The 22,226-nt window shown below is 33.6% G+C and overlaps 1 protein-coding gene across 1 annotated transcript; it reads right to left on the bottom strand.

The window, feature by feature from the left end:
* Positions 1-4,850: 4,850 nt before the first annotated feature.
* LOC126769957 (sorting nexin-13-like) lies at positions 4,851-22,128 on the bottom strand. The gene is made up of 23 exons (XM_050488993.1): positions 21,925-22,128; positions 21,707-21,818; positions 21,350-21,564; positions 20,492-20,712; positions 19,909-20,061; positions 19,645-19,817; positions 19,129-19,245; positions 18,614-18,728; positions 18,037-18,165; positions 16,894-17,114; positions 15,221-15,288; positions 15,087-15,130; positions 14,306-14,401; positions 13,448-13,561; positions 12,914-13,047; positions 12,342-12,554; positions 11,713-11,809; positions 10,730-10,812; positions 10,180-10,298; positions 9,297-9,365; positions 9,121-9,227; positions 6,665-6,778; positions 4,851-6,255 (listed from the first exon to the last, which is right to left on the bottom strand). The coding sequence occupies exons 1-23, from the start codon at positions 22,044-22,046 to the stop codon at positions 6,149-6,151; spliced, it is 2,943 nt and encodes a 980-aa protein (XP_050344950.1). The 5' UTR covers positions 22,047-22,128; the 3' UTR covers positions 4,851-6,148.
* Positions 22,129-22,226: the final 98 nt, after the last annotated feature.

The following is a 22,226-nucleotide window of genomic DNA, read 5'->3' on the forward strand; positions in this document are numbered from 1 at the left end:
CATGTCGCAGAAGGAGGCCGCGGAGCGGGAGCGCGAGGAGAGTGCCTCCGCTGACCCGCTTCGCCGAAGAAGACCGGGGAGAAGATGCCGGCGCTATGCGCATCTTCTCCTCCCGCCGTGAGTGTCGCCGGGGCCAGGGGGTCTCTGTACCCCGAGTACCCCCTAGGATTTGGAGTCCCGCAGAAGCGGGCCAACCGTCGGGACGGCACGGTAGTATGCGCAAGCGATCCTGTGACGTCCCCCGACAAGATGGAGTGGGTACCGCTGGTTTTTTAGTGGGTATTCCGGCGCCTTCAGCGCCGGCGAGTCCCACATACCCCCCCACCTCATGTGGGGGAAACACATAAATGTGTTTTTCCAGCGAATAAAAAAAAAAAAAAGGGTTTGAATCCACGATCATCGGTTAAGATTCACGCGTTCTAACCACTGGGCATCTCGACTTATCTATCTTAAATATACTAAATGGTTTTTAATCATGTATAGGATGTAATGTTCAGTGTACGTGGATGGCAAAATATAAAACAAAAATAAAAAAGATATTACCTTTTTTTCCTAACTTTTACAAGCAAAAGTTCTACACACCTTTTCACCCTTTTAGGGGTCGAAAATAAAAATAAAATGAATTGTAAGCTTCATTCGGGATTAAAGGAATTAGTTCCATGAAAATTTGACGTCATTTCTGAAATAAGCGCTTATTATAAATATAAGAACACACAATAAACAAACAAGTATATGCATACCTATATACGTGTATATGTATATAAATTTCGTTACATGTACTAATTGCTCTTTTGTTTAATTTGGATGATTTGTGAGATAATTATAATTTATAATGATAATTTTAAATGAATAGAATGACGACACACTTATTAGAATATGACTCATCAAATTTCAATTACTAGTAAATAACGATTTAAAAATTTTAATTTTTTTTTTTATATTTGTAACCAAAAGTAAGAACAAGAAATAAGTTTACTATTATTATATAAGAAGTTGGACGGGCAAATGGGCCACCTGATGGTAAATGGTCACTATCGCCCACAGACATTGGCTCTTCTCTAAAAAATTTATGTAAAAATCTATCTTTCCCTCATGTAAAGTGGAAATCTTAGATTATTGTATAAGCATCATTAGGTAACATTCGTTTTTTACACTGTCAAATTTATTATAAAAAAATATATTTGAAACAAGTAAAATTATAGCAGCTTATGTTCACTCAGATAATTTAAAATTAACATAAATTATTTAAATAAAGCAAAGTAAATTAAATCATACAGTTTTCTGTATCTTTTAAACTTTATAAAACCTTTTAATTTCTATTAAAACGTATTCATTTCATTTTGGGTACCTAGGTACTTCCAATTCGATGCGCTTCTGAATTCAATAAATGCTTGTATGAGAAATTTGAAGAGCATGCCCGACCAGTTTGCTAATAACGTCGACGGAGTTACGGATCGTAATGACGTTTATCTTGTTTAATTGCTATGTATGAAAATTATGGACTAAATTATATGATTGTTGAATTCCATTTTATTTTATATACTTATAAAATGTCATATAAATGCTTCTAAAAAGAAAGTGATTTCATTTAAAAAACAGGCAGTTTGTTTAGCAAATGTCTTTATTGTGATCTTAATTTTATATTAAGTCGACCGGGCAGGCTTTCAATAACGCTTGCCTTCGGGTCCGGCGATAAAAACGTGTATAAAAAATATAAGTGTGCCGCTCTGAAAAACAACTTCGATAAAAGTCCGTCTAACAATAGACTACTTATAATGCTAATCTAATGTTCTCCTACCTTTAAATAACGTTTTATTCTACATCCGACGATAAGAACGATTTCGTGAAATGAAGTTTTTTTTTTTACTACATAATTTATCAAGTTGCGAACGTGTGTCTCGAGTTATCCGGACAGAGTTACACGACAATAGCGGTAGGATCCGTGGGAAAGATCTACCACCGCGTCAGCAAACCCGTTCAAATTGCAATGGTACTCCCAGTAATGTTATTCGTGTTAGACATATTTGAGCATTATATTATTCTACGGCATTTTTTATTTACCTAAAGTATAACTGACATTACAATACGATTTGAGAATGACCTTGTACGTAAGATTTATTTTATTACCAGCGAAGCTTGTACCACCAATTAAGGCTAATATTTACAAGGACACAAGTTAGATTCCCTCTTACAACAATATTTGGGTTTTTAAAGAAACATCAGTGACGCATGGATTCTATCAAATTAATTAATTTAAGCATTTGTTAAAATTCAACTTTAATATACGAGCTAGAATAAATAATTATTCTAAATTTAGTATAATATAACGTATAACTATCTAATAATACTAACATATATACATACAATTGAACATATATACAAAAGTAATTGTGTATAAAATAATAATTGATATTAGATATCCATTCACCACTACACTAACAGAAAGTAAGTAGAAACCTTCACTACTACGTTATTCGGGCGTTTAAGTGTTCAAGACAAATATATACAAACCTGGCACGGTTTAATCTCGTGCAATCATAGTGGTTTTTCATTTTAATAAAACAATTAATACATACCTTTGATTTGTATTAAGCCGACAGTATAGTAAAATAAATCACATAATTTTTGTTAAGTAATAAATTTCCTTAATTATTTAGGGATCCTAATAATGCTTTTAAAAGAGTATTGAAGTCATAGACATTACCAAGAGTATTCACCAAGACGTAGATCGCTGGCGGCCGCCCAACCCTTCAAACCGAGCGACACAAAGTGATCGCGCGTTTACCGCCTTCATTTGGCAATCTTTTGCTGCATAATGCGCCTTCAATCCAACTTACCGTTCAACTCCTTTGAATTATTTAATTTCGGACTGAACGAATTTAAAATTGAGCGAACATAATACCTAGACTAGTATTATTAGATAGTTATATATTTTGTGGTGAATGTCACTTAAACTCCAATAAAAACCTTAAAGTAGGAGTTTGATATATGTTAATAGGTAAAATGTTAATAAACTGTCATTTTTTTTATTAACAAACTAATAAAGAATATCTATTTCTGATCGATTTTTTAGGTCATCAGACGTAAGAACCAGTATAGGATGACTGTCGTGTCTGTGTGCACGTCCATGTTCTCTCAATTTTTGCTTATTTAATTTGCATAGTTTCAGATATAAAACAAAGCAATTGCATTCCTTATCTCTTAAACAACTAGACCTAAAACAATAATATTTATATATATATATACAGTAACAGCCTGTTAATGTCCCATTGCTGGGCTAAGGCCTCCTCCCCATTTTGAGAAGAAGGTTTGGAGCTTATTCCATCACGCTGCTCCAATGCGGGTTGGTAGAATACACATATGGCAGAATTTCAAATACAATGTGGCAAAATATAAGGATCATATGTCCTTTTCTGTACACCTGACAACGTGTACGCAAATTTCCTGATGACCGGTTGAGTAGATAAGACGTGAAATTGTAACAAACATGCAAACTCACTTTCACATTTATAATAATAATTAGAAAGTTAAAATATAGCGGCTCAATCATTGCTTGTATAAGCGCAATGGTTCTAAAATGTCAACACTTTTTACTAGTTTTTTTATGTCGGAGATCCATGCCATATTAAAAAAAAAACAAATTAGTGCTTCTGTTAATATTAACACTATAATTATATTTAATTCTTTTCATTTGAATTGAATTGTGTTTGTCTACTAATTTAACAAGTCGTTACCTTTTTAAGGGAAAATAAAATCAGGCGATATAGCTCAGCCGTTTCCTTAGAACTCGATTAAAGCCGAATTATTAAAAAATAAAATTTTCTTTAATCTTTCGTGTTTATTCTGTTACTATCTTTTCTATAATAACTTATTGTTGTTGTTGTAAATCCCCAGGTTAAATAAAGTATATATGAAAACGAAAGTTTAAAAAGGTGGGCTTATCCCAAGAAGGGATATTTTCCTAGTTTACCTTTAATACACTTACCGTAACAGCCTGTGAATGTCCCACTGCTGGGCTAAAGGCCTCCTCTCCTCTTTTTGAGGAGAAGGTTTGGAGCTTATTCCACCACGCTGCTCCAATGCGGGTTGGTAGAATTCACATGTGGCAGAATTTCAGTGAAATTAGACACATGCAGGTTTCCTCACGATGTTTTCCTTCACCGTAAAGCACGAGATAAATTATAATCACAAATTAAGCACATGAAAATTCAGTGGTGCTTGCCCGGGTTTGAACCCACGATCATCGGTTAAGATTCACGCGTTCTTACCACAGGGCCATCTCGGCTTATATTATTAATACACTTAGAGAAGAGTTAATCATGATTTTTTGCTAAAACTTACTCATGCTAGTCTAGATAGGAATTGAGTTAGGGTGTGATCTAAGGAATCAGATTACTAGCCACCTACTTCACAAATAATACAAAAACCCTTACGTTACGTACGTTACGTCTTACGTTTTCAAATTCATTGTCAAAAGTCTACCACCGGTTCAGAAAGAAACAACTCACACCCGAGAAGAACCGGCGAAAGAAACCCATCGGGATTTTTATATACTCTAACATTACTTATTAATTTTTTTCAAGCGGACAGTTCATTCCTCTGAGCGATCTATAAATCCCTTAATATATTATAAAAATAATATTATTGTACGCCAAGCCACTCAACTGGCCATTTGTCTTCCGCTATTCATACATATAAACAAGAAAAAATATATCTGTTTCTATCAAATGATTTAAAATACATATATATTTGAAACAAACTTATATTATAAATATTTAAAAAGGATAAGGGAATAAAAATAAAAAAGATTTAATTTAGTTTAATTTTATTATAAATTAAACTCTTAGCACAATAAATATCGTCAATCTCAATTGGAATGTAATAAATTATCTACTATTTTAGTTAACAACGGATATTTATATTCTATTGAAACCCTTTAGAATTTCTAATTTTACAATATTAAACCTAAGTAAATTCTGAGTAAAGAATAACTCCTAATAAATACAACCTGTAGAAAGATTACAAAATTTCTTATTATCAATGAAAACTAAACTGTTAAATCGTTTTAAATTCGAAACAAAAATCTCTAATAAAGTGACTTTTTAACTTATACTGCCAAATTTTTAAATACGCTGGCAATACTGTATAAAAAAATACACTAAATTGTGTATCAAAGAAACAAGAATACCATTTATCACTGTACTAATTTTAATAAATATCAAATATTTGTCTGCAACCAAATATAATTAAAAACTTAATTTTTAATCATTAATGGCACTCGTACAAAAATACTTGTTATTGCTTTTTTTACTTCAATATATCAGATTTAATTTTTCCATATATATATTTATATATTTTAGTATACTGTACTGAAAAATAACCAGACCTCTTTTTTGAGAAAATTTATATGAAGTCTTGTCCACAGATAATTAACCAGTATCGTTTATTAATTGAATTAGATTAATTTAACATATAAATTAAAAATAAAAAGACTTTTTAAACATAAATAAAACTTGAAAGAATATTGTTTACTAGTGTCTTTCCTTTACAATTAATGGCATATAACAATTTCATCGCCATCTTAATTTAATCCAATATTAATTGAGTAAATATATAATTTAATTACCGAATATCATTAGTAAATTATTAGCAGCCAAAAGTATTATAATATAAATTGCTTTAATTTTTCAACAATGCCAACATTTTAAAAATACGACACGATTTTTGGCTTTGATGATTCGCTCGTTTCACAAACCAAAGTCATGTGGGCGTGGCACCCACTCGAGATAAACTGGACTGTGAATTAATTAATGATATAGCACACAAGATATATAAAAAATCTATTTAGGTACAAAATATCACAACTAGTATTTCAATATTGAACTACCTAAAAATCAAAATGTTCATATTATATAATTTACCAAGCTAACATATGCTCTGTTTCAAAAGCGTTAAGCTTTAAAATTGCGTGTCTATATTTTCCACATATATATGACAATCCTTTAAGGATATCTTCATGCTGTTATAATAAACTTATAAAAATAATACTACACAGGTAAGTACCTACCAGAACACATTTGACTTGTAAAATTGATCAAATTTTTTAATGAATTGACAATTATCTAAATTATTAATAATATATTATATGTTATGTATTAACAGATTTCTTCACTATCGCCACTCGGGGTGAGTGCGAGTATAATTTCTTGAACATCTCCTGTACATTGTTGTCCGGAAACAAATTGCATAATGTCACTGTAACAACGTAAGATGTAATTATTCGTTGATAGATATCGAGCAAGAGGTGATTCGTATCGGCATGAGGTGGTTTCAATAAAATAATTATGTAGAATACGCTGAATTATTTCCAGTATATCCAAATTGTAATATATTACAGCCGGTTGGCGTGGTTGGTAGATACTTGCCATTCACGCTTTCACGGGTTCGATTCCCACCCAGGACAGACATTTGTGTGCATGAACATGTCTGTTTGTGCTGAGTCTGGATGTAATTATCTATATAAGTATGTATTTACAAAAGAAAAGTAGTATATGTAGTATATCAGTTGTTTGGTTTCCATAGCACAAGCTCTGCTACATTTCCGATCAGATGGCCGTGTGTGAATAATTATTATTAATTTTTTTACAATATAATCATGTAATACCTTCAAGTAAAACGAAGAGTAGTCGTTTATTTATCTCTTGAGTTTGGAACATATCAAAAACTGTAAGGAGACCTCTCCGAGCAGCGTCGGTCCCCACTATGTGTCTGAGATCATCTGAAACAGTATTTAATTTATTCATTACACGATATGGTGCGGTGCGGATATCTACCTTTTTGATCTGGTACGGCATGTACTGCTGCTGATCTCGAGGTTCAAATCCGGATCGGGAAAAAAAAAATACGCCTAACATCCCCGAGTTAGAATGCCCGTAAAGCCTACTTGTCTTTGTTGGTCCTTCGACTTAAATCATGCTATCTCTCTCCAGTTGCATCGAATTTCCATCCTATGACACTATGACACTTATGTTTACTTGGTGCTGGTTGGTATTGGTAGGTCTTTGTGAATCCCACATAACCCTGTTACCACCCCCCCCCATGGGAGCTGGGTACCTTTCTGAAGGTTTCCACTGCGTAAAAAAAGGTAGGTCTTTGTGCAAGCTGATCTGGGTAGTTACTACAATAAGCCATACTTAGTATTGTTGTATTCCGGTTTGTAGGGTGTGTGAGCTATTGTAATTTCAGGCCCAAGAGACATAAAATTTCTAAGGTTGGTGGTGACCATATACCATCAGGTGGCACATTTGTTAGGCCTAAAATACGTTCTAGGCAGTTGTCTAGTCTTTGACAACAGGTTATTCACAATTACATAGTAAAAAGCCGAGATGGCCTAGTGGTTAGAACGCGTGAATCTTATCCGATGATTGTGGGTTCAAACCCGGGCAAGCACCACTGAATTTTCATGTGCTTAATTTATGATTATAATTCATCTCATGATTTTCGGTGAAGGAAAACATCGTGAGGAAACCTGCGTGTGTCTAATTTCATTGAAATTCTGCCACATGTGTATTCTACCAACCCGCATTGGAGCAGCGTGGTGGAATAAGCTCCAAACCTTCTCCCCAAAAACGGAGAGGAGGCCTTAGCCCAGCAGTGGGACATTAACAGGCTGTTACTGATAGTAAAAAGCAATTCGTCGATGTTTACTTTATATGGAATCTAAGCTTTGATTTTAAGATGTCATAATTGTTATATAGCGCCGATTGTGGCCTTGCCAGACTTGTGGTTCTCATGCCAAACGGTGTTCGTAAAAATAAACAATAAATCCTCTAAAAATACTATTTGTTTCTAACAATTTTATTATTTACCATATAATTTTAAACAAACATCATATACTGTATTATATTTTAAAACAGTAAATGTAATAATATTGTAATAGGTACGCTTAGTTTAATTTTATACGCGCGTAAATAATTAAGTTAGTCTATAAGTTACGTATAAGTGAATATTTTAATTCTTTCGAAACAATAAATAGCTTAAAGCAAAAGTATCTCAATCATCTTTTCATATAATTAAAACAAGCCAAAAAATCAAACACGAAATAAATATCCGTACTCAATTAAGTTAATTGACAAGATATTATAAATACGACATTTACAAAAGTATTTTCAACAAATACCATTATCGTAGCCAATATTTTAAAAACATAGTAAATTAGTATCAACCGCACAATACCGTGTCCCGCGTATCGCATTGATAAAGCCCGATACATTTGGCCATACGCCAAATTAAGAATCGCGTAACTCAACCATGGTTTGACCTCAAAATTCTATATTCAAAATTTTCATTGAATTAACGAAATTATTTTTTCTACTTAAACTTTATTGTCTGTGAACGAATTTTCTTTTTAAATAATAATAATACTTTATTTCAGATTAAACAATCCATATTAAATTAAAATTAACATTAAATTCAAATAAAATTAAAAAATAATAACAAATAAATTAAAATAAATAATTAAAATTAAATAGATTAGTAACGAATGCTTAAACTGTGTTAGTACTTAATCCTAGAATTAGACCCGCTTCACATGTACACCATTCCAGTGTTCCCAGAAGTGACTGTCCAATTTACAAGCCAAAAAAAAAAAAAAAAGAAAAAAGTATGAGATATGAATTATTTACGTGCACAACAACACAACACATGAATCTTAATCTATGATTGCGGGTTCAAGGCCATGCAAGCACGACTGAATTTTTATGTGTTTTTAATTCATTTCGTGCTCGGAAAAGGAAACACCGTAAGGAATCCTGCATGACGTATTCAACAATCTGCCACATGTGTAATTAACAAACAATATTGAAGCAGCGAAGTGGAATAAACTAGACACCTCCGCAACAGGAGAGGACGCCTTAGCCCAACGGTGGGGCATTAATAGGTTTTTATTTTACCTTTTTTGAAATACCGATATATAATCTTTATAGGTTTTTAAACCTATAAAGATTGCTGCAGCTTAATGCAATGTGTGAGATACTTAGTGAAACTTTATATTTTAATTCGTAATTATGAGCTTTACATAGATACCTTTTTGTAATTAAATAAAAGTCTATTCTTTCTTACCTGAAGCTGCAGACAATAAAGCAATTTTAGCAGCTACCCTCGTCCTCGCCTTTGTAGCGGTATCTCTTGATACCGCACTTGGGTTGTCTCGATTAGTCAGCCATTGTCTAAAAAAATAACAATGTGATAATTTTTCATTCATTAATTAAAAATAACGTAGTAATCAATTTACTTACTTAAACGTTTTCAAATACTGAACCACGTTCCGTGGAGACGTCAATGATGATACAAATTCTAGAACTTTCCTGAAAACAAAAAGCAAATATAAATAATTGTTTTTCCAATATATCTGAGTGGATGCTTGCCTTTCACGCCGAATTGTGGGTTCGATTCCCACCCAGGACAGATATTTGTGTGCATGAAAATTTCTGTTTGTCCTGAGTCTGGGTGTTATTATCTATATAAGTATGTATTTACAAAAGAAAAATAGTATATCAGTTACTTAATTTGGGATCAGATGGCCGTGTGTGAAAAATGTCCCCGGATATTATTATATTATAATTACTTATTTCGATAATATAAGACCATGCTGTAAATGTTAATGATTAAAAGACTAATATGCATTAACTATTTGTCGGAAATCCTTCATTTTCTGCTATAAACAAGTATCCTCTAAGTTAACCCACGGTGAAGAATATCACTATGACTCAATCTATTAAAAATCCTCCAATGATTAATGCATACACATAAGTGGATACGTGCGCAACAAATCGGAAACAAATTGGCGTTAATATATTTGGAAAAAATTAAATATTGGACCGAGATATGAATCTTAGCCGAAATTTCTCGATTCACATATGCAAGCTTAATTTTAATAAATTTAATATTCGTTTGTAGTTCATCTGACGCTCGGCGGATAAAGAATAAATGCTGAGAAAATCTGTATGTGTCGGGTGTAATTCGGCCACTTGTGTATCCACCAACTTTTATTTGAACAGCATGACGCATTAAGCTCCAAACCTTGAAATTGATCAATAGGAGAGAAACCAGCGGTAGGGGACTTAAGCTACAAAGTTACATAAGGCAATTAAAAAAAAAAGTAAATACAAATTAACATACCTATTAACTCGATCCGCAATGATAGTCCTCAGTGGCGCTAGAAGACGCCGTCGCAGCCACAAACCCCGGATACCCAAAACTTCTTCCAACAATCGTAAAGGAACACTTTCATCACCATCCTAAAAAAACCCTTAAGTTTATACTTAGTAAAAATAACGATTGAGAAATTAGGGTTTTTACATAAAGACTTTACCGAGTACCGAGATGGCCCAGTGGTAAGAACGCGTGAATCTTAACCGATGATCCAACTCACATTGGAGCAGCGTGGTGGAATAAGCTCCATACCTTCTCCTCAAAAGGGAGAGGAGGCCTTAACCCAGCAGTGGGACATCACAGGCTGTTACTATAAAGACTTTAGCAGATAATCTACAAATCCTCATCTAAGAAAGTTGAGAAGAATTGTTGGAAACTTCAATGCTTTTGCTGGTGTTGATTTTCCGCAACCATATGGGTGGCAAAGAAAAATATAACACACTCAATTTCCATTCACTAAGTTATTCACCTATAACATAAATATAATGACATATAATTCCGTTTACAATCAACTTACTTGATCTTGCACATCATTCGAGTTCGCAGATCTTAAATCGTCATAGTTTTCGCCACTTTTCCCTTGAAAAACTTTTGATATGCCTGTACACGAGAAATCATAAATAAGTACATTAAATGTACCAATGATCGCTCAGCGAACGAAATTCGCTATAATCATTTTAATAAAAATTTGAAAGAAAAACATCATTATGAATATTCATGTTTCGAACATTATTTCCACTTTTATTTCTATTTCTGGTAGGTAACCAAGCAAAAAAAAAGCGGTTGGAAAAACAGAGTAGAAGATTTTGTCTTTGTCTATTTCGATAGATTGTAACGTATGTACTATACTCATACGACAAAAAAGCCATAACGGTATATTTAAAAAAAGTGACAAATGTTGCAGAGTCAAACTATTGTACGTATATATGACTCTGTGACTCTGTCAGTATATAAATGAGATTCGGCGTCGTGATAAATTATATCTTAACGACCTAATAAACATGTATAGAGTGTGAATAGTTAAACACAAAGCCGAGATGGCCCAGTGGTAAGAACGCGTGAATCTTTACCGATGAACGTGGGTTCAAACCCGGGCAAGCACCTCTGAATTTTCATATGCTTAATTTGTGATTATAATTCATCTCGTGCTATACGGTGAAGGAAAACATCGTGCGGAAACCTGCATGTGTCTAATTTCACTGAAATTCTGCCACATGTGTTTTCCACCAACCCGCATTGGAGCAGCGTGGTGGAATAAGCTCCATACCTTCTCCTCAAAAAGGGAGAGGAGGCCTTAGCCCAGCAGTGGGACATTCACAGGCTGTTACTTTACTTTTTTACAAACCGTTTTGGTGAAAGAGATTCACTCAAAAGTAAATTAACATTCGTAAGAAGATTCAACATCGTTCAATCATCGTGTCAACAGTAGCATCTTATTTTCATATGCGTTTTTTTCGCGGGAAACGTCTTGAAAATTCCATTAAATATAAATGTTCTTACCATCCATTACACCGTCCACGGTATTAGCAAATTGATCAGGCATACTCTTTAAAGTTCTCATACCAGCCTTTATTGAATTCACTACAAGGGCATCGATCTGAAAAAAATATCGAATTATTTTACAATTCAAATTATTATTAAGAAATGTATTTACACACGAATAAAATGCAATAATTTAATTTACGTTTAAAATATATATTCAAGTGTGTCATAGTTAGCCGCCATCTTAAATATTATGGTTTCGCTTACAGAAAAATATATATATAAGGACCTTATTGTAGGGAAATATATTGTTTATGACTTTTATTTGATTTATATTTAATAGACTTTTACAAATTATTTCGACTATTATTACTACATGCACAGGGGTTGCACATTGATACCAAGAACTTCTTGCAGTGTCTATGGGCGAAGATCAATTAGGTTAGCAATTTTTAAAAGGTATTCAAGATTTTTTAAGCAAACCATATATTTATATATCATATGGATTCAAATAAAAACCACACATATATATAAGCTATAACCAACAATCACATTTTAATTCGAAAATCTACTTTATACCTCTCGATCCCGACGTAATCGAGTAAAATCAAAAAATGATTACATCACGTCATGTATGTTTATCTTACCGAATTACCATGTCTCTCTGTCTGTATCTCCGGACTAAGGAAACCCCCCAAATATTGCGACGATAGAAGCGCCATATACCTGGCGTCCCTCGAAATACTCGTTAAACTCTGTAAGTAGCTGTTAAGCATACGTTTCCGGTTCTCTAGAACACTTCGAGATGTATTCTGAAACGTCTTCTTAGCCGGAAACGGTAGATGGGCTAGTTCCGGCCACTGTAAAATAAGTTAATGTGAACATTAAAACAAGTTCGTTTTGTTTTGTTTAAATTTCTTCTACAAAAATGTAATCAAGGAGATCCAACGCTGTTAACTAGTTAAGTCATTTTTTATTTATATTATCTGTATTTTGAAAATTGTAGTTATTAAATACTGTTTATAATTATTAACACAAAAAAAACAATAATTTTCGCAATTTCTGTAATTTTTTGGACTTGATCTAATTAGCTTCTGTGCCAACAAAATTATTTAATATATATTGATAAACAATCGATAAAATTTTGCTGCAAAAGTGAATTGACGCTTTGAAAACGTATAATTATATCAATCAATCAATATTGACATTAAAATAGAACCTTCTCTTTTATAGAAGCGTGTAAGTCATAAAAGTCGCTGTATCGTCGGTATATGTGCCATACTTCATTATCGGACGCTCGAGTAACTGCAATCGCGTATATCCCAAATGTTCTACCTTTATCTTGAACGAGAGCTGAAATGCAATAAAACTAATGTAACCCTAACAGTCTGTGAATGTCCCACTACTGGGCTAAAGGCCTCTTCTCCTCTTTTTGAGGAGAAGGTTTGGAGCTTATTCCACCACGCTGCTCCAATGCGGGTCGGTGGAATACACATGTGGCAGAATTTCAGTGAAATTAGACACATGCAGGTTTCCTCCCGATGTTTTTCTTCACCGTAAAGCATGAGATGAATTATAATCACAAATTAAGCACATGAAAATTTAGTGGTGCTTGCCCGGGTTTGAACCCACGATCATCGGTTAAGATTCACGCGTTCTTACCACTGGGCCATCTCGGTTCAAATTAATGTAAATGTTGTTCTAAATTTAAAAATTAGAGTATTACATTTATATATATATATATATATATTACCTGTTTCAATAATACAAGCGGACAACGGCGACATCATATTTTTTGCACTTTGACTTATTGCCGAATGCGATAATGAAAGATTGCTTGTGTTTGTCGACTTTAGATTCGACGGACCTAGAAAAAAAAGCTCGTAAAGACAATGTACACGGTTTGTATAACATTTTTTATTCTTTCTATTCTTCTAATAAATAAAAGACACCGTATTTTCCTAACTATACCAAACTAAGCTAAAAAATATTAAATTATTCATAGCAATAAAATAATAAAGATATAATTATTACAAAACCATATAAAAGATTATAATATATAAATTTTGAACACGGTACAACTTCGCGGCAATTACGACTGATCAAACAGCTAAATTTTTGTCCACATTCGAATAAATCCTGCAGTTGATCTTGGGTCTGATGATGACGACACATGAATATAAACAGGACAAAAAGTTTTACACGTTTTCCAAAACATGGGAATGTAACACCGTTTAATTGATGTTGGCAGTATTAACTTGCGTGTCCGGCTCCTTTGCCCATTTGCCTTAAAATTCAGTAACAGCTTGTTAATTTCCCACTGCTGGGCTAAGGCCTCCTCTCCCTTTTGAGGAAAAGGTTTGGAGCTTATTCCACCACGCTGCTCCAATGCGGATTGGTAGAAGGTTTCCTCACGATGTTTTCCTTCACCGTCAAGCACGAGATGAATTATAAACACAAATTAAGCACATAAACATTCAGTGGTGCTTGCCCGGGTTTGAACCTACGATCATCGGTTAAGATTCACGCGTTCTCACCACTAGGCCATCTCGGCTTAAAGTTAAAATAATTAAAAAAAAAACATTATAATTCGATATTGTTCATTCCTTACCCGCACACTCGTTGATCATTCTCTGCGCGAAGCTGCCTACAATATCCGACCGTGATCGATTATGTCTCGCTCCCGTAGCTGGTGGAACTGAATCACCTGAGGCAATCGCGAATGCATTAAAACACGACCATAACCCTTAGGCCGTCCATACATTTCAAAATTATAACGTATTCAGTAAATTATACTTTCTTAAATATAAATTAATATAAATTTTTTGCTTAAATATAAATAAATTGTATAAACCATTAACCATTTAATAAATGTATAGAAGGCCACTTTTAAAAACAAAAAAAATAAACTATTATTAGTATCTACGAAAGTAGTCCTACAGAAAATAAATTCAAAATAGTGTAATTTCGTGTCGACTGTCGTTTGTTTTCGTGCAAACATTGAACGAGCACGCTCGATACCGTGCAGAAGAACAAAAGGTTAAAATCTAGCTGTTTTACTAATATATAGAACTGCTACCCACAAGTACATTTGGGTATCGTATGATTCCTGTTACTTGGAACTCTTCGGGTCAAGGAGCGGGGAAAGGTTGAGGACTTGTTTGAAAAATTATATTTATACTTCGTTTTGCTAAATAATTTTGGCAACTGGCTGAGACATGTCTTCATTATTCTCTTGCACTTGTCTGTTGATAACATTCATAATATAAATCACGGTAAAATAATTAAAAAAAAAATCATTCTTACTTTTTAAAAAAAAAACTTATAACCTATTACGAGTAATTTATAACTTTTCTTGCTTAAATAAAATTCTGTTAAGAAATCCAACTCACCGCCATATCTTTGATTATCCAATTTGTTCTCTCGACCGAAATCACTGAAAAGACGTTAGAGTTATATATTTTTAGTTTTAAAAACTTCTATAAAAACTCATTTTATTTTTATTTTCATTTTATATTAATATTACCTATTAATTTTTTCTGGAATATCTCTGTCACTGTCCAACATAAAATCCGCTTGCCAAGACGGATCGTCCTATGAAAGAAATACTCAGAATCAAATCACATGACATCATTGATTAAAAGTAATTTATTTTATTATTATATATTTCCTCTGATATACAATTATAGATTCGTGTACGACGTTCAAACATCGGGAAATTTGTTATCAGAACATCGGAAGTAAAATTAAAGTGAATATAAGTATTTTAGTGGAAGCAGTAGTCGAAGTTGTATTATAAATAAAGATAAATTAATCAGGAACTCTTTGTAGTCCCATAATATTTACTGGTGGTAGAGCTTTGTGGAAGCTCGTTTGGGTAGGTACCACCCACTCTTTTTTTTTTTTTTTTATATTTGCCGGGAGGGCAAATGACTCTACTCCACCTGATGGTAAGTGGTAGTAGAGTCCAAACGCGACGACGGCCAGTACAGACGGGAAAAACGTTCTGCACTAGCCGCCTTCGCCTTGCCGGCTCGCAAGATGCCTCTTCACGCCTCGTTTGAAGGAACCCGGGTTGTAAGAGGAGGGGAACACGTGAGCTGGTAAGGAATTCCATTTTTTGGAAGTGCGACAAAGAAAGGAGTTGCCAAATTTCTTTGTTCGCGATGGAATTGATGTCACAGTTAGGCGGTGACATCGAGAACCAGCTCGCGTGGACTTAAGAAGGAAGGGGGGAGCAGGAATTAGAGAGAATAATTCCTCAGAGCACTCGCCGTGATACAGTCGATAGAAAGCGCTCAGTGCTGCTATCTCACGACGCAATTGTAAAGGTTCAAGGGTGTTTGTGACCTTTACGTCGCCAATAATGCGTACGGCACGTCGCTGCAACCGGTCCAAGGCCTCAAGTAGGTACTTAGCGGAGCCATCCCAAAGGTGCGAGCAATATTCCACGCAAGACCGTACCTGTGTTTTGTATATCAGATATTCTACCGCAAAACAGCAGTACTTGGTATTGTTGTGATCCGGTTTGAAGGGTGAGTTAGCCAGTGTAATTACAGGCACAAGGGACATAACATCTTAGTTCCCAAGGTTGGTGGCGCATTGGTGATGTAAGCGATGGTTAACACTTGTTTCAATGCCAATGTGTATGGGCGTTGGTGACCACTTACCATTAGGTGGCCTGTATGCTCGTCCGCCTTTCTATTCTATATAAAAAAAGCACAGCTATTAGAAATTTGGAAAGTTATGTAGATTTACGGTTCGTTTATCTTTACTCCCCGTGCCATTAGAATATATTATACACTGCTAACATTCAATTTTGAAACGCTAATATAATAAATACTGAACGCTCATTGGTTACTTATTGCGTCGTCGCCTGCTATCAACAAATGACCATTTGAATTAGAGTCATATTAGTTTATCTATCTTTAATCATCGGTACAGAAATTTGTCATGTTAGTACTAAGCAAATTGAACTTTAAAGAGCTCCCCCAAAATCATCTTAAAGCCTTTTATCTAACGTAAACTAAAGTATTCGCTTTTTACATTAATATAAGTGATTCTTTTCCACCACTTTCCTTCCTACACAACTCACTGTCAAACACAAAAAATTCTTTCCTTCGACTTTTACGTGATGGTACTTTTAGGCCGGTTTTAAAGTGAGCACAAATGAAATATAAACTCCGTTCCAAATCTGACCTCCAGGGCATCGCACACCGCCTTCTGCATGTCGTCGAAGCAGACGACGGGGTTGGCGGAGAACTCCTCCCCGTCGGTGGTGATCTTGCGCACGAGGGCGGCGTGGCACGCGGGCGGCGCGCCCAGCACGGCCGCGCGCGCCGGCGCCAGGTGCGCGTCGCACAGCTCCAGCGCCGACGCGCGCAGGTTGTCCAGCACCGCCTTCGACGTGGACGGCGCGTCTGGACACATTCGGTTGGTACCAAAGTTTAAGCTACTATAAGACCCATCGATAGAGGGAGGCCCGCTTGAGCGGGCCAACCGTCGGTGCGTCACGGTAGCATGCGCAAGCGATCCCGACGTCCCATCGACAAGACGGAGTGGGTACCGCTGATTTTTTAGTAGGTATTCCGGCGCCTTCAACGCCGGCGAGTCCCACATACCCCCCACCTCGAGTGGGGGAAACGCGTAAATGCGTTTTTCCAGCGAGAAAAAAAAAGACCCATCGATACTTTGAAGTAAAGCTGGATAGAGATTTCACTCCTGTCGACGAAGACTTGGAGCTAATTCCACCACCCGGCTTTGTTTAATAAGTGGAAAAATTTCATACCTCATACCGGTTTCCCTTTACCGGCAAGCAGGAGATACGGACATTAATTTAGCAACATTTACTCACGATTTAAGATCTAAGTATTCTATACTTGTTTAAGTTATCCATCTAAAAGTCTGCATAATTCTGCATAAATCTATTATTATGATACTATGACAGAACTTTTATTTGTAGAAAAAACGAAATAACAAATGCAATATTTATTAATATAAAATTATATATGTCGAGATGGCCAAGTGGCAAGAGCGCGTGAATCATTACCGATGAACGTGGGTTCAAACCCGGGCAAGCACCTCTGAATTTGCATGTGCTTAATTTCTGTTTATAATTCATCTCATGATTTTCGGTGAAGGAAAACATCGTGAGGAAACTTGCATGTATCTAATTTCATCGAAATTTTGTCACATGTGTATTCCACCAACCCGCATTGGTGCACCGTGGTGGAATAAGCTCCAAACCTTCTCCTAAAAAAAGGGAGAGGAGGCCATTAGCCCAGCAGTGGGACACAGGCTGTTACTAATTGTTTGAATATAAAATTAAATGCAAATTTATACCTGCTTCATTTAACTCAATCTCGAGCAAATATTGTGCATTCGATTTCCAAGCAGCGACAGCCCTCAAAAACTTCAACGTTCTCATTACTTCCTCAGATATTTTTTCTGTACTGCTGTTGTTTGAAGCACCTTTACAAAATTTAAGTTATCTTTATCAACTTTTCTGATGAGCAGTTAAAACAAATAAACGCAGTTTGCATTGCACCTCATTCTTATATTAAGTTCAACTGTTTATATTTGTGTATTTAAATTGTTGAGCTGAAATTTTCCACAAACTTTCTGTGCTACGATAATAAAATATATAAACATAATTAATTTAATTTAATTTAATTCAATGTGATTTAATCTATATTTTATTTAATATATTTGATTTAGTCTAATTTAATATGATTGATTGTTTTGATTAGTGTGAATTTGAATTGATTTGATTTAATTCTGATTTTTATTATTGTAATTTTTGTCTTTTTACTATTTATTTGTATTTATGATCCCTGTGTGGTCGAAATAATCGATTTTTTTTTTATACATATATGAAATAAAATTGTTTCTAAAATGATAAAAATATTAAAGAGTTCACCTTCTTGAGGTCCGAGTGTGGCTCTCCTGGCTTGAATGATTCTAGACACATATTGCAAGGATGATAGTTTTTGGCGATCTTGTAATTCCCATTCTCCGGCACTGTCTTTTGAATGCTTTAAAAGTAATATAATTGTTATTAAAAAATCTATATATCACTTTATGTAAAAACTTTATAAAATATTTAGAGTCCTGCCAAGCCGAACTAAATCGTAACTGACGAAACTTTGGATTTCGTTGTTCTTTAAAAAATTCGGAATTAACAAAATTTGTTGTAAAATGCTTATAATTAATATTTATCACTTTTTCGTCTCATTAACATTTATCTAAATTTTATTTATAATACTAAAAAATTTGTACAACGGGCCAGGGTCGAGCCACGAAATATTTTTTTTTCTAACCCTACCAGGGTTAACAAAACAAAAAGGTTTGGAAACTTAATGACTTTTTGGGATCTGGACAATCAGATTAGTAGGACTCTATTTTATTAATAAGAATCAAAATGTTAATCTTTACCAATTTCTGTATATCCTTCTGAACTAATTCGTGTGTAGCATCCAACTCTTCAGCATCGCTACATGATCTTATAACCAAAAGAAATAATTCCGAAGACAAACAGGAATCTCGACAACACTGTTAACATAATATTAACTAATTATCATAACAATTTGGTTTCTAAGGCAATAGTAATAAGTTTCAAATTCGTTAGCCAGTTTACAACACAAATATCAAAAGTAAAAAGTTTACTTGTCTGATAAATGACCAATTTCATGAATATAAGTGATCGCTAACCATCATTTGTAATAAGTTTCTATTAATTGCTTAATATATACAACAAAATGAATGCTTATTTGTTCATTTTCTACACATTCAAGCATCATTCGTTCAAATTAGACACAAACTTGCATGTATGTTTCATTACCATTAATATACATGAGGTGGCTTGATAGTCATATTAGATAAATCATCATTTACAAAACCCATTGTAACAGCTCGGTTTATTAAATCAAATGTACACCACTTGATACTTACAGATCTTATAATGGTTCTATTTATATTGTCAGGATCACTTAAAAGGTTTATTAATGGCCTCAAAACAATTGCTGATATCAAATCTATTAAAATTAATTTTAAAGCATGACATTTCCATGCCTCCTCTGGTGCAATTAAGTATAATATCGCTTCCGATACCTCACAGAGCAACGCTAAAATTAATATCAATATAAGATTACAAATTTATATAAGCAAATAAAATATTAAGTGAGTTAACACTAGTTATTATTTTTCTAATCTTACCATTTTCTTTCTCGGAATCACTACAATATATATCCCGACATATTTGTTTATTTTCCATTATACATTCCAAATCGAAGAAGAGATCCGTTATGTTGTTGCTACTTATGTTCTCAGAACTGCTGTAGAATTTAGATTTGCCAAAAGTTTGTGTATCTAGAACAATCCAGATAAAAGATTATTCATAATAATATGATATAATATATAATTTTTTTTATACACAATACACTGATGCAGAATTTATTTATTTACATGATGCAAACATTGTTTATGGACTGTCCATTAGCAAAACCTTATTTTTTTTTTGACATAAAAGTATGTTTTTATAAACAGAGTACACACCAATTGTATAATGTTTACACTGCAGTTATATATTATATACTTATGAAAACAATATATAAATTTTAATTACAAAATTAACAGATTTGCTTTAAAGCTAAGCACTATTTTTGTCTATTCTAATCTGTCGCCAGCGAAGGCTAATCAGCTGATTCACATTGAAATTTTAAGTACAGTTTTAAGTCAGAGTATTTAGTGGATGTTTATTTCATATATAATTTAAAAGAGCCTCTTACAGTTACTTTACCTGGTGGCCATGACAAATCAGTTTCACTTTTGTTTCTTCTATGAGTTTTCTTCTCATCCTGTTTTTTGGGGCTTAACTTTGAGGTACCATTGACCTCTTTAGCATTTACCAATTGCACATGTTTCAACCTTACTCTCGATTGCTTATATAATTTTAAGTGCAGTGTTAACTCTTCAGGAAATCTTGTAGACAGCATATGAATCCAATCGACACTTTTCACTCTAATAACAGAACAAATATAACTATTTATACTAAATATACTTTTATATATGTTGATAAGAATATGTGTGGGCTAAGTGTTGAATTCCTCTCTCCTCCTCCACTGGTTTATTCAACTTCAAGTCCTCAACTCTCAAGCAAAAGTTTGTTTCTAAAGGAGCTATTTATACAATAACACTATATTTCATACTTGTCTTTATATTTTATTTTAAACTTCATAAAATAAATCATTTATTTATTTAATACTTATTGCACAACATAAAATAACATAAGAGTTATAGGAGACAATCAATCAACAAATGGTACGCAAAGGGACAGGTAGGACAGGTAAGTCTATTTACATATTAAAAGTAGTAGTATTAGTAATTTGAAATACCATTACAAATATGATATATACTTATATATCATTATTATTTAAAATTAAAAAAATATTAATAATGAAACAGCTTTGATACTTGAGTCGGTTTCTCTTCTTGTTGTATATATTTACATTACTTTGAAATAAAATAAAATGTAACAACATTGTAAGATGAGACTTATCATAATTGGATTGTTTGCTTGAATTTAAACATATGTTATCAACAATGTCAATACCATTTTTCCATTTATATTTATAAATATTATTAAGATATGAATTACCGATTTGAAACATTTGCTCCAGCAGCCACCACAAGCTTTCTTATTCCATGTGACGTGAATTCTTGATCATCAGTAATGAGTTCATACCAAGGAGTTACATAATCATTAATTATAATCGATACAATTTCATTTAGAAATGAATCGACAGTTTCACTTCCTGTTATGCGACTATCAAATTTAGGCAAAGGGTTTTCATCCTGGAATAGCTCTAAGACCTTGAATAAAATAAGAGTTATTAAAATATCTGTTGTAATTGTGATTGAATTAATTGTCATTTAGTATTCCATTAAAGTTTATTTTTTAAAAAGGATACTAATATATTACATTTATTAGTAGCAGTAATGTTCACTTAATTACCTTAGAAGATTGTATGGAGAAACTTGTTTGTTGCAAAGGATCGTCCAAACAATCAATATCAGCAGAGAACACTTTCTTGTTGTCATAACTCAAATACAATATTGTCAAAGCACTGTAAATGTAATATAATATTTAATAGTGTATATATTTACTACTATATTTACTCTAAACCAAATATACAAACGTTTCTATTCATGAATATTAGTTTGATTACTTACCCAAATAGAAATGAAACCAAAAATATAAGCAAAGTAAGATACAGCTCAAAACCAAGTAGAGCAATCGTTATGATTGATACTAGGCTAAACCATCCCAAGAATCTAAAGAACGATGTCATCATATGTGATCCAAGATATAAACTGCAATTTAAAATAATATCAATAAATAATTTACATTAATTAAAACAAAAGCGATAAACACCACAAAAATAAATCACAAATGTTTCATGTCAAGATGACGTTTGACAAATGACAACCTAAAAGTGTGTTCAGAATCGTCTCTTGTCTATTTTCTAATTGTA

Source organism: Nymphalis io, chromosome 8 (assembly GCF_905147045.1).
Source record: "Nymphalis io chromosome 8, ilAglIoxx1.1, whole genome shotgun sequence".
In the NCBI taxonomy this organism is placed as follows: domain Eukaryota; kingdom Metazoa; phylum Arthropoda; class Insecta; order Lepidoptera; family Nymphalidae; genus Nymphalis; species Nymphalis io.